Source organism: Mobula hypostoma, chromosome 4 (genome assembly GCF_963921235.1).
Source record: "Mobula hypostoma chromosome 4, sMobHyp1.1, whole genome shotgun sequence".
Taxonomy (NCBI): Eukaryota; Metazoa; Chordata; class Chondrichthyes; order Myliobatiformes; family Myliobatidae; genus Mobula; species Mobula hypostoma.
The window spans coordinates 107,520,612-107,535,467 of record NC_086100.1 but is presented as its reverse complement, the minus strand read 5'-3'; the positions used below and the strand labels follow the sequence as shown (position 1 = coordinate 107,535,467).

At 38.4% G+C, this 14,856-nt stretch overlaps 1 protein-coding gene across 2 annotated transcripts in view; it reads left to right on the top strand.

Moving 5' to 3' along the window:
• Positions 1-14,856, top strand: part of LOC134345541 (probable ATP-dependent RNA helicase DDX60) — a 71,390-nt gene that overhangs the window by 39,952 nt on the left and 16,582 nt on the right. For both annotated transcript variants that reach the window (XM_063046345.1, XM_063046344.1), the window contains exons 21-29: positions 287-396; positions 3,418-3,522; positions 3,606-3,734; positions 4,967-5,094; positions 9,068-9,226; positions 10,284-10,422; positions 11,130-11,282; positions 13,617-13,721; positions 13,903-14,103. In XM_063046345.1, coding sequence (XP_062902415.1) covers positions 287-396; positions 3,418-3,522; positions 3,606-3,734; positions 4,967-5,094; positions 9,068-9,226; positions 10,284-10,422; positions 11,130-11,282; positions 13,617-13,721; positions 13,903-14,103 — 1,229 coding nt within the window. The remainder of the gene's footprint in view (positions 1-286; positions 397-3,417; positions 3,523-3,605; positions 3,735-4,966; positions 5,095-9,067; positions 9,227-10,283; positions 10,423-11,129; positions 11,283-13,616; positions 13,722-13,902; positions 14,104-14,856) is intronic.

Below are 14,856 nucleotides of genomic sequence, written 5' to 3'. Positions count from 1 at the left end.
TGACCTCCCAGATCTGTGTAACTCTGTGTTCCCTTAATATTTCTGTGCTGATTCATTAGAACCTTGTGGTTATTATTACGTAAACATATAATGGTAAACATGTTTTGCTTTGGTTTGATAATATCTACCTCAACGTGTTCTGATTTCAACTAGGTAATTTTGGATTGCTTTGTGTTAAAGTTCAGACTTCTAAATTAATTAAATTGTTGGGATAATTAAATTTCTGTTTTGAGCTTGTATAATTTTTGAGCTTATTTGAGCATTGCTTTTCTACTTACTTTCTTAGTGATGTACGGGGAACGATACAATGATCTTGAGAAGTATATGTGCAGTTCAGATGGCTCAGACATTGAGTTTGTTTCATATCACCCTTGTGCAGCTTTGACTGCAAGCCATGTAAGTAAATCACACGTTTCTATGGGAATCCTATCAAAGAACTTTGTACCTTCAGGGCACAAAAATGATTAAGAAAAGATTCTCCGATATATCTAATTGATCCTGCAAAACTGCAAAATTTGGCATCATAATACATGTTCATCTAAAACTGAAACTGGATTAAAGGATTTACCAATTTGGAATGCTTGCAAGCTCAGCCACTTTTTTGACAGCCATCCAGACCCACCCTCTACTTTTCTTTCTTGCTGAAATATGACACAAATTGTCTAAAATGCTATGCTTTCTCCCATTGACAACTGTCCTGTCAGATCCCTCCTTCATCCCTTTATCTCCTGCACCTATCACCTCCCAGCTTCTTACCTCATCCCCCCCCCCGCCGCACCCCTCCCTTCCACACTCACCTGCCTAGCTTCACTTACCAGCTGCCAGCTTGTATTCGTTCTTCAGCCTCCCTTCTTGTTCTGGTTTGTTCCCCCTTTACTTTCCATTCATGGCCTGAAATGTTGACTGTTTATTCCTCTCCATAGATACTGCCTGACTTGCTCTAATATTTTGTGTGTTGCTCAGATGGCTTCAGCTGTGGTTTGTCACCATTTGGCCCACTGAGTCTGTGCTGTCATTCCATCTTGTCTGATATATTATCTCCCACCCCGTAATCTTTGATGCCCTGGCTAACCAAGAGCCTATCAACCTCTGATTTAAATATACTCATTGACTTGGCTTCCACAGCTGTCTGTGGTAATGAATTCCACAGATTAACTAGCCTCTGAATAAAGAAATTCCTGCTCACCTCTGTTCTAAAGGAATGTCCCTCTATTTTGAGGCTGTGCCCTTTGATCCTAGATTCGCCCATTATAGGAAACATCCTCTCCATATCCACTCTATCTTGGCCTTCCCATTTTTGGTAGGTTTCAGTGACCCCACCATTCTACAAAACTCTTCAACAAGTACAGGCCCAGAGCTATCAAACACTCCTCATATGTTAACCCTTTCATTCCCAGAATCATTCTTGTGAACCTCCTTTGTACTCTTGCCAATGCCAACTCATCTTTTCTTCTATAACAGTCCCAAAGCAGCTCATAATACTCCAAGTGCAGTCTGACCACTACCTTATAAAGCCTCAGCATTGCATCCTTGCTGTTGTATTCTAGACCTCTTGAAATAAACACAAACATCCTATTTGCCTTCTTTACCTCCAACTCAACCTGCAAGTTAACCTTTAGGGAGTCCTGCACAAGGCCTCCCAAGTCTCTTTATACCTCTGATTTTTGAATTTTCTCCCCACTTAGAAAACAGTCTACGCTTTTATTCCTTCTACCAAAGTGCATGACCGTACACTTCCCTACACTATATTCCATCTGCCACTCTGTCCATTCTTTCAATCTGTTTTAAGTTCCAGATCAGACTTGCTTTGTCACCTAGCAAATCAAAAGTAGTCAGTGGTGTACCTACTCTGTCAATACTTGAGTTACTTTTGTACCCAGAGATTTGGCTCTTCGCAGTACTAATTTTGGTGTTTGAGATTTCTATCCCTGGAAGCTCTTAGACATATCTGGAAATTATTTTGTCCCAGAAAGGGTGTTTTGAGTATTTGATGCACAAGATTCTTCAGATCCTCAAAATTTGGAGTAGCACACAAAATACTGAAGAATTCAACAGGTCAGGATGAATGAGTCTTGATGAAGGTCTTGACCTGAAATGTTGACATTGAATATTTGAAGGCATCTTGACATTTAAGATGTACTCCCATTATAAATAAGTAGTTCAATGAAATTTGAGTGTACCCAAGATACTAAAGTAGACAATGTCATTGTAGCCATTGAGTTATATTGAATCAGCTGTTGATGTCTCTTAAGAGTGTTACATACCCCGTAACTGGGTTGCCAAACCAGCAGAAATGGATCACTCAGTTGGAGTCTGGATTACTAGAACTAAGAAAGTTTTATTAAAGAAACAAGCAACACAGTAATCGAAAGGATAATAAATGCAACAGTTCAGCAATGATAAACACACATGTGCACAGAATTAAGACAACAGGATCAATCAAGCTCTATCGTTGTCTAGGGGTAAATGACCAATTTCAAAGTGACACAAAGTGCAGTTCAATTTAGTTCAGTTCACAGTAATCGTTGCCATGGCGATGGACAACGTGGGGGGGGAGGGAGAGAGAGAGAGAGAACGAGAACGACTGATCATTCAGAACGGCTTCCACTCACAGACCTGCGATATTGCTTACAAGCAGCTTTCGGGCGGGTCCTATGTGATGTCACCTGGGGTCACCGACTGTGACCCTTCCTCCAGATGCGGTCGATCCTCTGCAGTGAACCCGGCATCCAAGCAAGGGCAGACACACACCGGGTTCCCGCTGATTGTACCTTTCCACCCTGTGCGTTTGTGGCCCGGTACTTCCCACCGACTCGTGACAGGCGCACCGCTTCCAGGGTCTCGTTACCTCGAGTGTCGTGTGTGTCTTGCCTTAGCGAACCTGTCCCTGTTTATCCCCCTGCTGGGGTATCGCCTGTCCATCACTTCAAACAGTTCAAGGTTCAAAGGGGGAGCCGCTCTAGACAGCTCTTTTTCCCGTCTCTTCATTACACATCTCCAGATCGCCTGTCCATCACTTCAAACAGTTCAGGGTTCAAAGGGGGAGCCGATCTTGACAATACCCAGACTGATGGCTCCTTCATTAACATCTCCAAATGCTGCTTCATTGTTCCTTATCTCTCCCTCCCCTGAGGACAGGTGACAGACCACTGCTGATGCCACTGGTGCAAGCCCAGGCCAGCAAACAATTTATGTGTATTCTCGTCACAAGAGCATATAAACTTGATCTACTTGATTTCGAATAAATTATCCAGAATTTTTTTTAACAGAGTCTCTGAGAGAGATTCTCCAAAATAACTGTTTGTCCTGTTGAATAATAAAGACTTTTTGCATCTATGGCTCTAGTCTCGTCATTACTCATTCGCAGTCACAAAGGTTGCTGAACCATAAAATCTAATAACTTTTTCTAATCATTAGATCGAGAAGTATGGTTTTCCTTCAGACTTGAGTCTCTCCCCACCAGAGAGCCTCCGATTGTATGATACAATGGCTGAAACATGGACATCGTGGCCTCGAATACAGGTATGTTTCCTAAAATTATTTGCTTATAATGTGACTGATATTAATTTTCACATACCTAATTCCTATTGATTTTTTTCTCAAAGGAGTTAAATCCTGAAGAATACAAACACTTTAAGGATAAAATTGTAATTAAAAAGAATGATGTGAGAAAATATGAAGCTGATTTAAAAGAAGAGTTAGTAAACTGGATTGCTTCAGAACACAGAGATGAGGTACTTTTATCAATTTAACTATAGAAATGCATTTAAGTTTGTAATAAAAAGAAAAGATTGTATTTACATAATACTATTTGGACAATTATTTTCTGAAAAATCGTCACCTTTGTAATATAACAAATATGACATATATAGAAAGCTCCTTCAAGCAGAAATAGAGTAAAAAGACTACTTGATTTGGTAATGTTCATTGAAGGATAAATCAGTACATCAGAGATAATTGCTTGGCTCTTCCAAGGAGTGATACTGTTTTTTTGGTGTCCATCAGAGGGAGAGGGCAGGCTTCATATTTTTAACTTCCTTGCAAAGGGATGCCTCAGTGTAGTGGCTGTATTGAGAATGGGTGTAGATATTTCTGCTCAAGTCCATGGAATAAATACGAATCTACAGCATTCTGATTTGTAGAACCATGCTGCCAGTTGAATAATAGCTGATATTGAAACATAAAGGACATAACTTTAGAATAGAGCAGTTTTGCGAATGTGTGATGTGTTAATAATATTTTAAGATGCATGATTATTTTGTGGTGTACTTTATTGTTTAATAATCTGTGGAAAGTTATTTGTCTGGAAGGTTCTTAGTTGCTCTATTATTGAAGCCCTTGTCAGGGATTCTTTACAAATTCAAGTGGAAAATGCTGATTTGAACTGTTTTGTGTTTGAGATACTGAATTAATTTCAAAAGAATTCTCAGCTATTATGTTATTTTGAGATGCTCAGTTAGCCTGCGGTGGTTGCTAGGTATGAGTCCATGGTGTATACTGGTAGTTATGGATTTGGGTGTGAAATGCTTTATTTTAGGCAGTTTTATAACTCTGTTGCTAATCATCTATCAATGATAAATTCAATATAAATGATAACTTATGGAATCCACCTTTGTTCCCTTGACTTGGCTCCCAATTTCCAATAGTCTTCTTAAAACATGCCCATTCAGGCACCCTTTCAACCATGGAATTATTCTACAGTGACAATTCCAAAATATTTTGAACTACTGATCTTCTGTTTGTAGAGAGGTCCTGGAATAGACTAAGGAGGAAAAGAAATGCATAATAAATTTAGAACATGTGTAGCCCCTTCTTCTCTACCTCCTTAGACACTAATATTTATTATTTTGACTGGGTCTTTTAGTTTTTAATAATTCAAAATCCTTGTATAAAAACATGCACTATTTGATATACTGTGTAAGTACATAATAGAGTATGTCTCATTTCTTTAATCTTGTACCTTAAGGCTATAAAAGTGCTGGATAAGCTGAGACCACGAAATGTTGTGAATTCTACAGCAACCATGGTTAAGCAATTTCCCATGCTAGTTGAAGCTTTACAGAAAGAAAACCAGCTACCAGCTTTGTTTTTCTCGTAAGTTTCTCTTTATTCAGTTACTAATATGAAACTAAAAGTTTTATCTACCCAGTTGTAACATTTCAAGGCACAGACATTCCAGTGGATACATTTGGCTCCTTCAGTTCTCTTGTGATCTTCAAATATTTAGTTATTACAACAAATCTGGATTGTATACCTTCAGCTGAGTGCATGTCATAGGGTTTGGTTTAATAGATCAATTGATTGAATTTAATCCAATTGAAGTGGGAGATAAATAGTGGGATCTGGGTGTCTGGCTTCTCAGGTGTAATAAACTGACCAGTAGCTTGGGGGTGGGGTGGAACGTGTCCTCGCCGGGTGTGTGGCTATTTTTTTTGTAGATGTGAATTACTTCGGGGAATTCTGAACCAGTGCAAAAGAATATAGATGCTCTGTGAAGTGAATGTGGGTACTAGTTAATTGATTTAATTTTTTTTTGCCTTTTAGTCATAATTATTTTGTCTCACGCAGATTTAATTTGGGCGGGATTGAGTAAAAATGACCAAAAATGTCAAGGTGTTCTTAGTGTTTGTGCATCATATCATTGGTGGAAGATATGTTTAGGCAAGTTGCTTGTGACAAAAAATGCACAAAAATTGCTGTTTGTGTACATGAAGTTAAATACCATGTATTCTGTTTTTATTTTTCATGCCTGAGCACATCCTTCCACTGATTGCAGTGGAGTTTTATACGCATATCATTTATTGGGACATCTGTTAAATGGAGACTTGTATAAATGCTTGTAACTTCATCATATACAAACAAGTGTTAAATTTGTGTTACGTACCCCGTAACTGGGTTGCCAAACCAGCAGAAATGGATCACTCAGTTGGAGTCTGGAGTACTAGAACTAAGAAAGTTTTATTAAAGAAACAAGCAACACAGTAATCGAAAGGATAATAAATGCAACAATTCAACAATGATAACCACACATGTGCACAGAATTAAGATAACAGCATCAATCAAGCTCTACCGTTGTCTAGGGGTAAATGACCAATTTCAAAATGACTCAAAGTTCAGTTCGCAGTAATCGTTGCCATGGCGATGGACAAGGTGGGGGAAGAGAGACAGAGAGAGAACAACTCATCATTCAGCACAGCTTCACTCACAGACCAGCGAGATTGCTCACGAGCAACTTTTGGGCGGGTCCTTGGTGATGTCACCTGAGGTCACCGACTGTGACCCCTCCTCCAGATGCGGTCGATCCTCTGCAGTGAACCCGGCACCCAGGCAAGGGCGGACACACACCGGGTTCCCGCTGATCGTACCTTTCCACCCTGGTCGTTGTTTGGTACTTCTCACCCACTCGTGAGAAGCGCACCGCTTCCAGGGTCTCGTTACCTCGGGTGGCGTGTGTGTCTGTCTTAGCGAACCTGTCCCTTTTTATCCCCCTGCTGGGGTATCGCCTGTCCATCACTTCAAACAGTTCAGGGTTCAAAGGGGGGAGCCGCTCCAGACAGCTCTTCCTCCCACATCCCTTCATTACACATCTCCAGACGCTGCTCCATTGTTCCTTATCTCTCCTTCCCCTGAGGGCAGGTGGCAGACCAACTGCTGATGCCACTGATGCTAGCCCAGGCCAGCAAACATCTTAATTTTATGTGTATTCTCGTAACATTTGCAATAGAGCATAAGCAATATGGCCCATTTGTGAATACTGTATAAATTTGCATCTAAACTCGAATGGTCAAATCTGCTGCATGCCACAATCCAGTAAATAAAATGTAATGGTTGAAAGCCTATATTGTGATTGCTGGATTATACTTAGAAAGAAAGATGGTGCCGGTAACTGGCGACTTTGCGCGTGCTCTCCCGAGCAAACTGCCCTCTCCACTATCCTATCCTACTTTAAGAGAATAGGTTCTTGCTTTCTGATGTAAAATTATGAAAGGTTTTGCAGTTATGAACCTGCAAAGTAATATAGATACCTAATGTAAGAGGTGTAGAACCCGAGTGAGTCACACTTGGTAAATTCAGCATTTATCTTAAATGTATGGAAGACAGCTTTGAATAGGCAGTACAACATGAGAAAATCTACAGATGCTGGAAAATGCATTACAAAGCAATACAAGAAAATGCTGGAGGAACTCAGTAGGCCAGGTAGCATCTATGGAAAAGAGGAAACAAGTCAACATTCTGAGCCGAGGCCCTTCGTCAAGAGTAAGTGTCAACTGTTTACTCTTTTCCATAGGTGTTGCCTGGCCTTCTGAGTTCCTACAGCATTTTGTGTGTGTTGCTTTCAGTAGGCAGTTTTATAGAGTTTGCAAGCAGAATATTGCAGAGATCTTAGCCGAAAAGCCACAGCGAGAAGTGAGTAAATTTGTTGCATTGGAGTGAAAAGTAGCTAAGTAATTTTTGACAGGAAGGATGGGCAAACAGTGAAAGATAAAATTGAGTTTACAATTTGGGGATATTGTTTATCATGATAGGAGCTTAAGAATTACTCTAGTTAAAGCAGTTTGACCCACTTGTGTCTAAAACTGGCACTGTTAGGAATCAGTGTTGGACACTTCACTTTTAAAAATTGTATTAGGTTAGATTATGAGAACACTCAGTCCTCGTTTATTGTCATTTAGAAATGCATGCATTAAGAAATGATACAATGTTCCTCCAGAGTGATATCACAGAGAAACAGGATAAACCAAAGATTAACACTGACAGAACCACATAATTATAACATATAGTTACAGCAGTGCAAAGCAATACCATAATTTGATAAAGAACAGACCATGATCACGGTAAAGAAAAGTCTCAAAGTCCCGAGACGATCGACTCCCGAGTCCCAGATAGCAGGCGGCAAAGGTGGTGCCATAAACCTCCAGGCACCGACAACTGCCGATGCATTGGAAGCACCCGACCACAGCTGACACTGAATCTGTCCGTCCAAAAGCTTCGAGCCTCTGACCAGCCCCTCCGATACAGCCTCCCGAGTGCCATCCTCTGCCGAGTGCCTTCGGCCTTGTCCCGGCCGCCGAAACAAGCAAAGCCAAAGATTCGAGCCTTCTCTGGAGATTCCGGACCACACATTAACAGCGGCAGGAGTGATGTGGGAGCAGAGAAAGGCCTTTTGGTCCATTCAAACCTGTATCCTCATTCAGTTTAATCACAGCTGATTGTCTACATTAGCACCCTGTTCTGACCACCTTCCCCATCCATTGATCCCTCAAGAGTTAATAAAGGTATAGGTCGACCTTCACTAATCCGGCACCATTGGGACCCGAGGAGTGCCGGATTAGTGAAAATGCTGAATTACAGAAGGATCACATTAAGCATAATCAGTGCCGGATTACAGGTAGTCGGATTAGTGAAGGTCAACCCGAACCTGTATCCTTAATGATTTGTCTTCTGCTTTTCGTTTAAAAAAAAATCATATTCACTACCTGCTGAGTGAGGAATTTTTTCCTGATCTTTGTTCTAAACAGCATATTCTCTCTCTCATCCTTCAATATTGCAGCTAGTCCACATTTTACTAACCCATCTAAGTCCTGCTGTCCCGTTAATCAGTCTGGTAAATCTTTGTTGTATTCCACCACGGCAAAAAAACTCTTGAATAAGCAAATCAAAACTGCACACACAACTTCAGCTGAGGCATTTTTATTCCTGCACTCTTGCAATGAGGCCAAAAAAACCCGATCCTGATGAAGGTTCTGAGCCCGAAACATTAACTGCTTATGCATTTCCATCGATGCTGGCTGATTTGCTGAGTGAGTTTCTCCAGAATTTTGTGGTGGTCTTGATTTCCATCCTTGGCAGAATTTCTTGTGTTTAAAACTCTATTTACTGCACCTGAACAAGAATAGCTGTGACTCAAATGAGAATATGCTGGATGAAATGAAGGGAAATACATAAATTGTGGATCCCAGACCATGTAATAAAATTATAAATGCAAACAAGCATTGTGGGATGACATTTCTTTACTTTAAAATTTCTGCATACTGTATTTTTTTTTGATGTAGTCCTTTTATTTCAGATTTAGCGTTTCATTAGTTGAAAGACTAGCTAAAGAAACATACCTGCATGTCACTAACAAGGAACAACTAAAAAGAGGTTCAGATGATGCAAAAAAAAGAATCGAAGTTGAAAACAAACTTCGAAAATTATCAAAGCGTGCTGGAAAAAGACAACCTACGTGAGTATTATTTCTACCTTCCTGTTTATACTTACAGGGTTAAACTGTTAAATTTATTCTTATTCGTTGGCAAGGCTTTCTTGGGCAAATGTGAAAGTTTGCAAGATTTAATGAAAGGGCCAGATTAGGTTAGGATGTCCTGGGGGTCAGTCAAGACCTATAATGGCTGCTATCTAAACTAACTGGATTGGAGGGAGTTATTATTTTACATTTCATCAGTTTCAGTGCAGAGAGAGTAATGTCAAGCAAGGTATGAAAACTGGCTTGCCATAATGAACCAAGAACTGAATCTCTGATGGAACATGCAAGCCCTGATGCAAAACCAATAATTATTCAGGTCTTTTTGCACTAAATCTGCAATTACAGTCCTGAAAGAATATCAGTGTTAGCCAGTCTAGAAGAAATGGGGTGGTTAGTGGAAGCAGACTTGGATAAAAGTGAAAGCTGTTTGGCAGGAATAGAACAATTGATTTTGAACTTCTATGATTTTGGCACTGCTATGATTCCAGATGGATTTTACAGATTTATAAAAGTAGTTTGCCTGCTCAAAACAATAAAGCATCTTGTACCCATTATGTATCCGAAATGCTATAATACCTTGCACCCATAATACCCCAATATATCACGGAACTAATATCTAGAAACCACCACAGACCTATTGAACAATTTAAAATATTCCAAACTAATTCATAACCTCAGACACGCAAAGTGGTTCAAACTAGTACAGCTCCTAGACCTTTATAAGAGTTAAGATGTTAGTGAATTGTTTTCTATTTGAGCAATATTGCCGTCACTTGCACCATATCACCCATCCAAATAGTTTCTGAAGTTAATGCATCATTCTTGGATGCCATTCCATTGATCTGCGTAATCATCCCTCAGGCTTAATCAACCCCTCGTCTTCCACAGGTTTTTAAACTTGCTTTTCATTTATGTCTCTTTCTTTAGTAAATTATTCCCAGATTTTTGCCTCTTTTGGTGATCAAACCATACTCAACAAGGTGTATTTTTATTGTTGGTTTATTACATTCCATATAATGGTTAGTTCTGGTTCCAGTGATCCAAAGGAGTCCCATGAGGCTGACAATATGGTAATGAGGGAAACTGAGCAAGAAATGTTATACCAGAAACTTCAAGAATTGAGGAAAGTTCCATCAGACTGCACCTATGCAGTGGAAACTGCTGCGGACCATAAGGTACGGAGTGTTTTTCGTTGTTCTATAAAATTGAAATACCTAATGTAATCTCAGTATTCAAATCTCTGTGGTTATTTAATATTGCTTTGTTAATTTTGTCATTTACTTTTATTTCTGTCATCTAGTAGCTTAAAACACAGATGTTCCTTTTTATCAATGCTTAGAAATATGACCAAATAGCAACCATTGTCAAATCTAGCTGAGTGCAGGTTGCTTGCTTTCAGATGACTTGCACATAGCCTGGTAATACAATATGCAGCAAGATAAATGACCAAGGTTGTATCCTCCGAGCAAATTTTTGACAAAAAGTTGTGAAGAAAAACAAAGGTTATGCAATTGCCAGAAAATCTATTGATGCCATCTGTGATCTGTTAGCAATTTTGTAGGTAAATAAAGTGCAGATGTATTTTAGTTTCTTTGGCGTTATCTGAAGCGGGGGGGGGGTGTAGATGTTTTATTTTCTGTTTCTAATGGCTATAGTTTTTTTAAAATTGCAGATTGTGTAAAGTTGAATATTTATATTTTCAAGAAGTATAAAGACAAGGAATTTAAAAGTTGAACATAATTGAAGAATGTCTATGTAACTAAACATAAAACTTGGAAGCATGATTTTCAGTCATAACATTGTTAACTTATAAAATTATTGTGGTGCATGATATAAAATTTGTATTCCAAAATGATTCTCAGCCAACTTTGGAATTCCCTAGATTTTAGATACAATCTTTCAGCGATTGCACCAAGTGAAAACAGCAAATCAGCTGCGTCTTTATTTGGAGAGAGGGATTGGATTTCATCACCCATCCCTGAACAGTAAAGGAAGACAAGCTGTGGAAATGCTCTTCAGACTTGGATTTGCCAGGGTCAGTGTTTAACAAACTTGCATTGTGACCAACTCAGCCATCGGTCATTGAATCTTTTAATGAATTTGTGCTACTCTTTTGGAAATTTTGTGAAATGTACTAGTCGACCATTTCACTTTTTGATGCCACTCTGTGATTTTAAGGAACAACAGTCAAAGCTGTGAACTCAGTGGGTCAGGTAGCATTTATGGAGGGAAATGGACAGTTGATGTTTTGAGTTGAGACCTTTCATAACAACTAAAAGAGGGGAGTTGGCTAGCATAAAAGTGTGGAGGGAAGGGTTGGAGTAAGCTAATTGTTTTCCAGGTGAAAGTCTGAGTGAAAATTTTACAACTGGGTGCCATCTCTTCTGAAGTGACATGCCTAATTTTCTTCTGGAAGTTCTGAAACTTAAAATTGGCTCAAGCTAACAGCAGCATCTTTTGCTGTATAGCCTGTCCAATAAGAGGAATAATCTGGATGCAAAAAGTTACTGACGTGTTTGAAATTATTATTATCATTAAACGACTAAAGAATAAACCTAGACAAAATAATGAGATCAAAGTGACAATGTCTCTTGAAGCTGATCTTTCAAGATTTCTTTCCGGAAAGGTCCTAACAGATTGTTCCAATTGGTTCCCCAACCATTTGCAAGAAAACAAAGGGAAGATGAATCTCAGGGTTGTATACTGCATGCGTACTTTGATAATAAATTTACTTTGCTTTTTAAAAATCTACAGGCCAATTAGCCTAAAATGCCATGGTGCAAGTGCTGGAATCCACTAATAAGCTGATATAGGAACATGCTCAAAAATTAAAACACACTTAACCAGATTCATCCTGGTTTGGTGAAAAGTGAATTGCCTCTGTTAGTTCCCAAAAACAGTTTCCAAAAGATATGATATGGTGCCACATAGAAGGTTATTGCACAAAGTTTTGTATGGATAGAGGATTGGCGAACTAGCAAAACAGAAATGGGATAATTAAGTCATTTTCAGTTTGTCGAACTTTTAACTATTCAAAATCCATATTAATGACTTGGATGAAGAGACCAAGTGAATTGTAGCCACACTAATTGATGGTACAGAGATAGGTGGGAAAGCGGGCTTGCGGAAAGGACGCGAAAAAAATCTGTTGAGAGTTTTAAGTATGTTAAGTGAATGGTAAAACAGCTTGCAGATTGAGTATACGTGGAACAGAGAGGTCATTAACTTTGGTAAGAATATAAGAGTAGAATGTTACTTAAATGGTATGTGATGACTGAGCATTCTGAAGAGGTATTTGGCTGTTTTTTGTACTTGAAAAGATGCTGTGAAGATAGAACAATTGGTCTTTTGCCATTTGCTGGGATTTTGTTTGTGGATTCAAAGCCCTCTGAGTGTTTTGCCTCTATTTTGAACTGTCATGGGTCAGTGTTTTCTGTGTCAATGGAGATAATTGCAATTTTTCAGGGAGGATTTGGAAAATCTAATATTGGATAAGTGAGCACTGTGACCTTTTCATTGGAGTTGGTTCAGTTTATCTAGAGCCAAAATTGATTTGAGAAAGGATGCTCAGATTGCTTCACTTGTTGTGCCAGTGGATTTGGAAGATCTTGTGGCAGTATTGTTGTTGGATGTCACCAGTTCTTTATGCCTCCTGTCTCAGAAGCTTAAAGGCAGATTGAATTGGTGATAAAATTCTTTTTTTTTCCATTTTTAAATCTTTTTATTATTATTGAAAATCAACAACAAAAAATACATTAAAGTAATCAAGTCAACATATCAATATGTACAATAAGAGTTAAACTATCAACCAAGCTAAACAATATATCAATAATAAAATTCTAAGAGGTTTGGGTACTGTGAAAATGTTTCTACTTGTGGTAGTCTGAGGTGGTTGGGGAGGTAAGGGCAATGGGGAGCCAAATAATGGGTATCCATTGAAGATTGTGATGAGGAAACCTGAGAGTTATAAATCCTGTGGAATTCTCTACTTGTGGAACCAAAGTCATTGAATGTATTCAAGGCGGAAATGCGTGTGTTTTTAGAGTAGTTGAGTGATAGGGAAAACATACATGTTTTTATTAAAATAGTTCCCTGGTGTTTTTGAAATAAATACATTCATAAACATCAATCTGCAGGCATCCTTAGCTGGTGAAATGGTAAGGTAGGGATATAGAATCTCATTGACAGCCATGTGCACTGGACGAGATGCTGTGCTGCATTAAAAGTATTAGCTCCTGCTATAGTAGGTTGTGCCAATTCGATACTGATTCCTCTGTGGAACTTTCTAGCAGTGTTACAAACCATGCGTTTGAACACAGATTTTGTTCTGGTTGAGATGAATTCATTCAGTAAATTTGTTTTTCTGTAGGTTGTGACTGCTACTGGAACTCTTGCCCTGGGTATTAACATGCCATGCAAAACTGTTGTCTTTCTTGATGATTCTGTTCTACTGGATGCATTGCAATATCGACAGGTATTACATCCCATTCTTTATTGGGCTCTTTTTAATATTCATTTAAATAAATAAGTCACTTGGAAGTAAAACACTTTTATATTTTCCTCATCTAAATAAAGCTATTTAATTCTGGTGCCAAAAACAGATTCTGCTCAAACTTGAACTTTCAAAAACTGAACTTCCCGGTATTTTTTTTCAGATGTCTGGCCGAGCTGGAAGACGAGGCTTTGATGTGATTGGCAACGTGATCTTTTATTGTATTCCGTTGCCCAAAGTGCAAAGACTGCTCAAAGCAAGTGTTCCTCTACTTAGGGGCCAGTTTCCTTTATCTCTCTCACTTGTGCTTCGTCTTATGTTGCTGGCTGCTAAATCTGATGACAGAATGGATGCAGAAGCCAAGGTAATTAATTAGCTGGAAGGTCTTGTCATAGATGTACTTCTTACCTAGCCATTATGATTTTATTACTATCACAATTAATAAAAAATCATTGTAAAATTACTTTGATTAAATTTATTAGTAAAACATTTAAATATTAAGGTTATTGTTTTTGTTGGATCTTTATTCGACCTAGTAGTTCATCAATAGAATGATATTTTAAAATATATTTTGTGTTTTGTGCTTAAACTAGAATCACTGACAGTAATTGTATACCAGTGTACATCTTAATTCTGCAACATTTCACTGGATGAACGTATTCATTATTTTTTTGTTTGTATTGGAATGTTAGTATTTCTAGACAGAATCCAAGTTAGGTTTCCTTTCTTTCTTCAATAGTTGTTACATTTTGTATAGATTTTCATTAGGAATTTTTATTCAAGATAAACGTGCATTAAAAGGGAAATTTAAAGGATAAAATAGCAAAAATGACCACGTTCTCTTATCTGAAACCAAAGCATTGAGATTAACTTTTACTTTTAACGGGAGAAAAACAGTTGGTTGCATTATTTCTACATTGTACAAAATCATTCTTTTGACTTGTTTTCCCTCACTTTTCTGGTTTAACTGAACCTTGTATTTATCTACAAAAAATGCAGTACTGTGTGTCTGACTTGTTATATTTAAATGCAAACGTCACCATTGTACAGAATCAAAACTTGGCTAATATAGAATTGTTTTGTAAATTGGATACTGTGCATAAATCATTGGAAAATC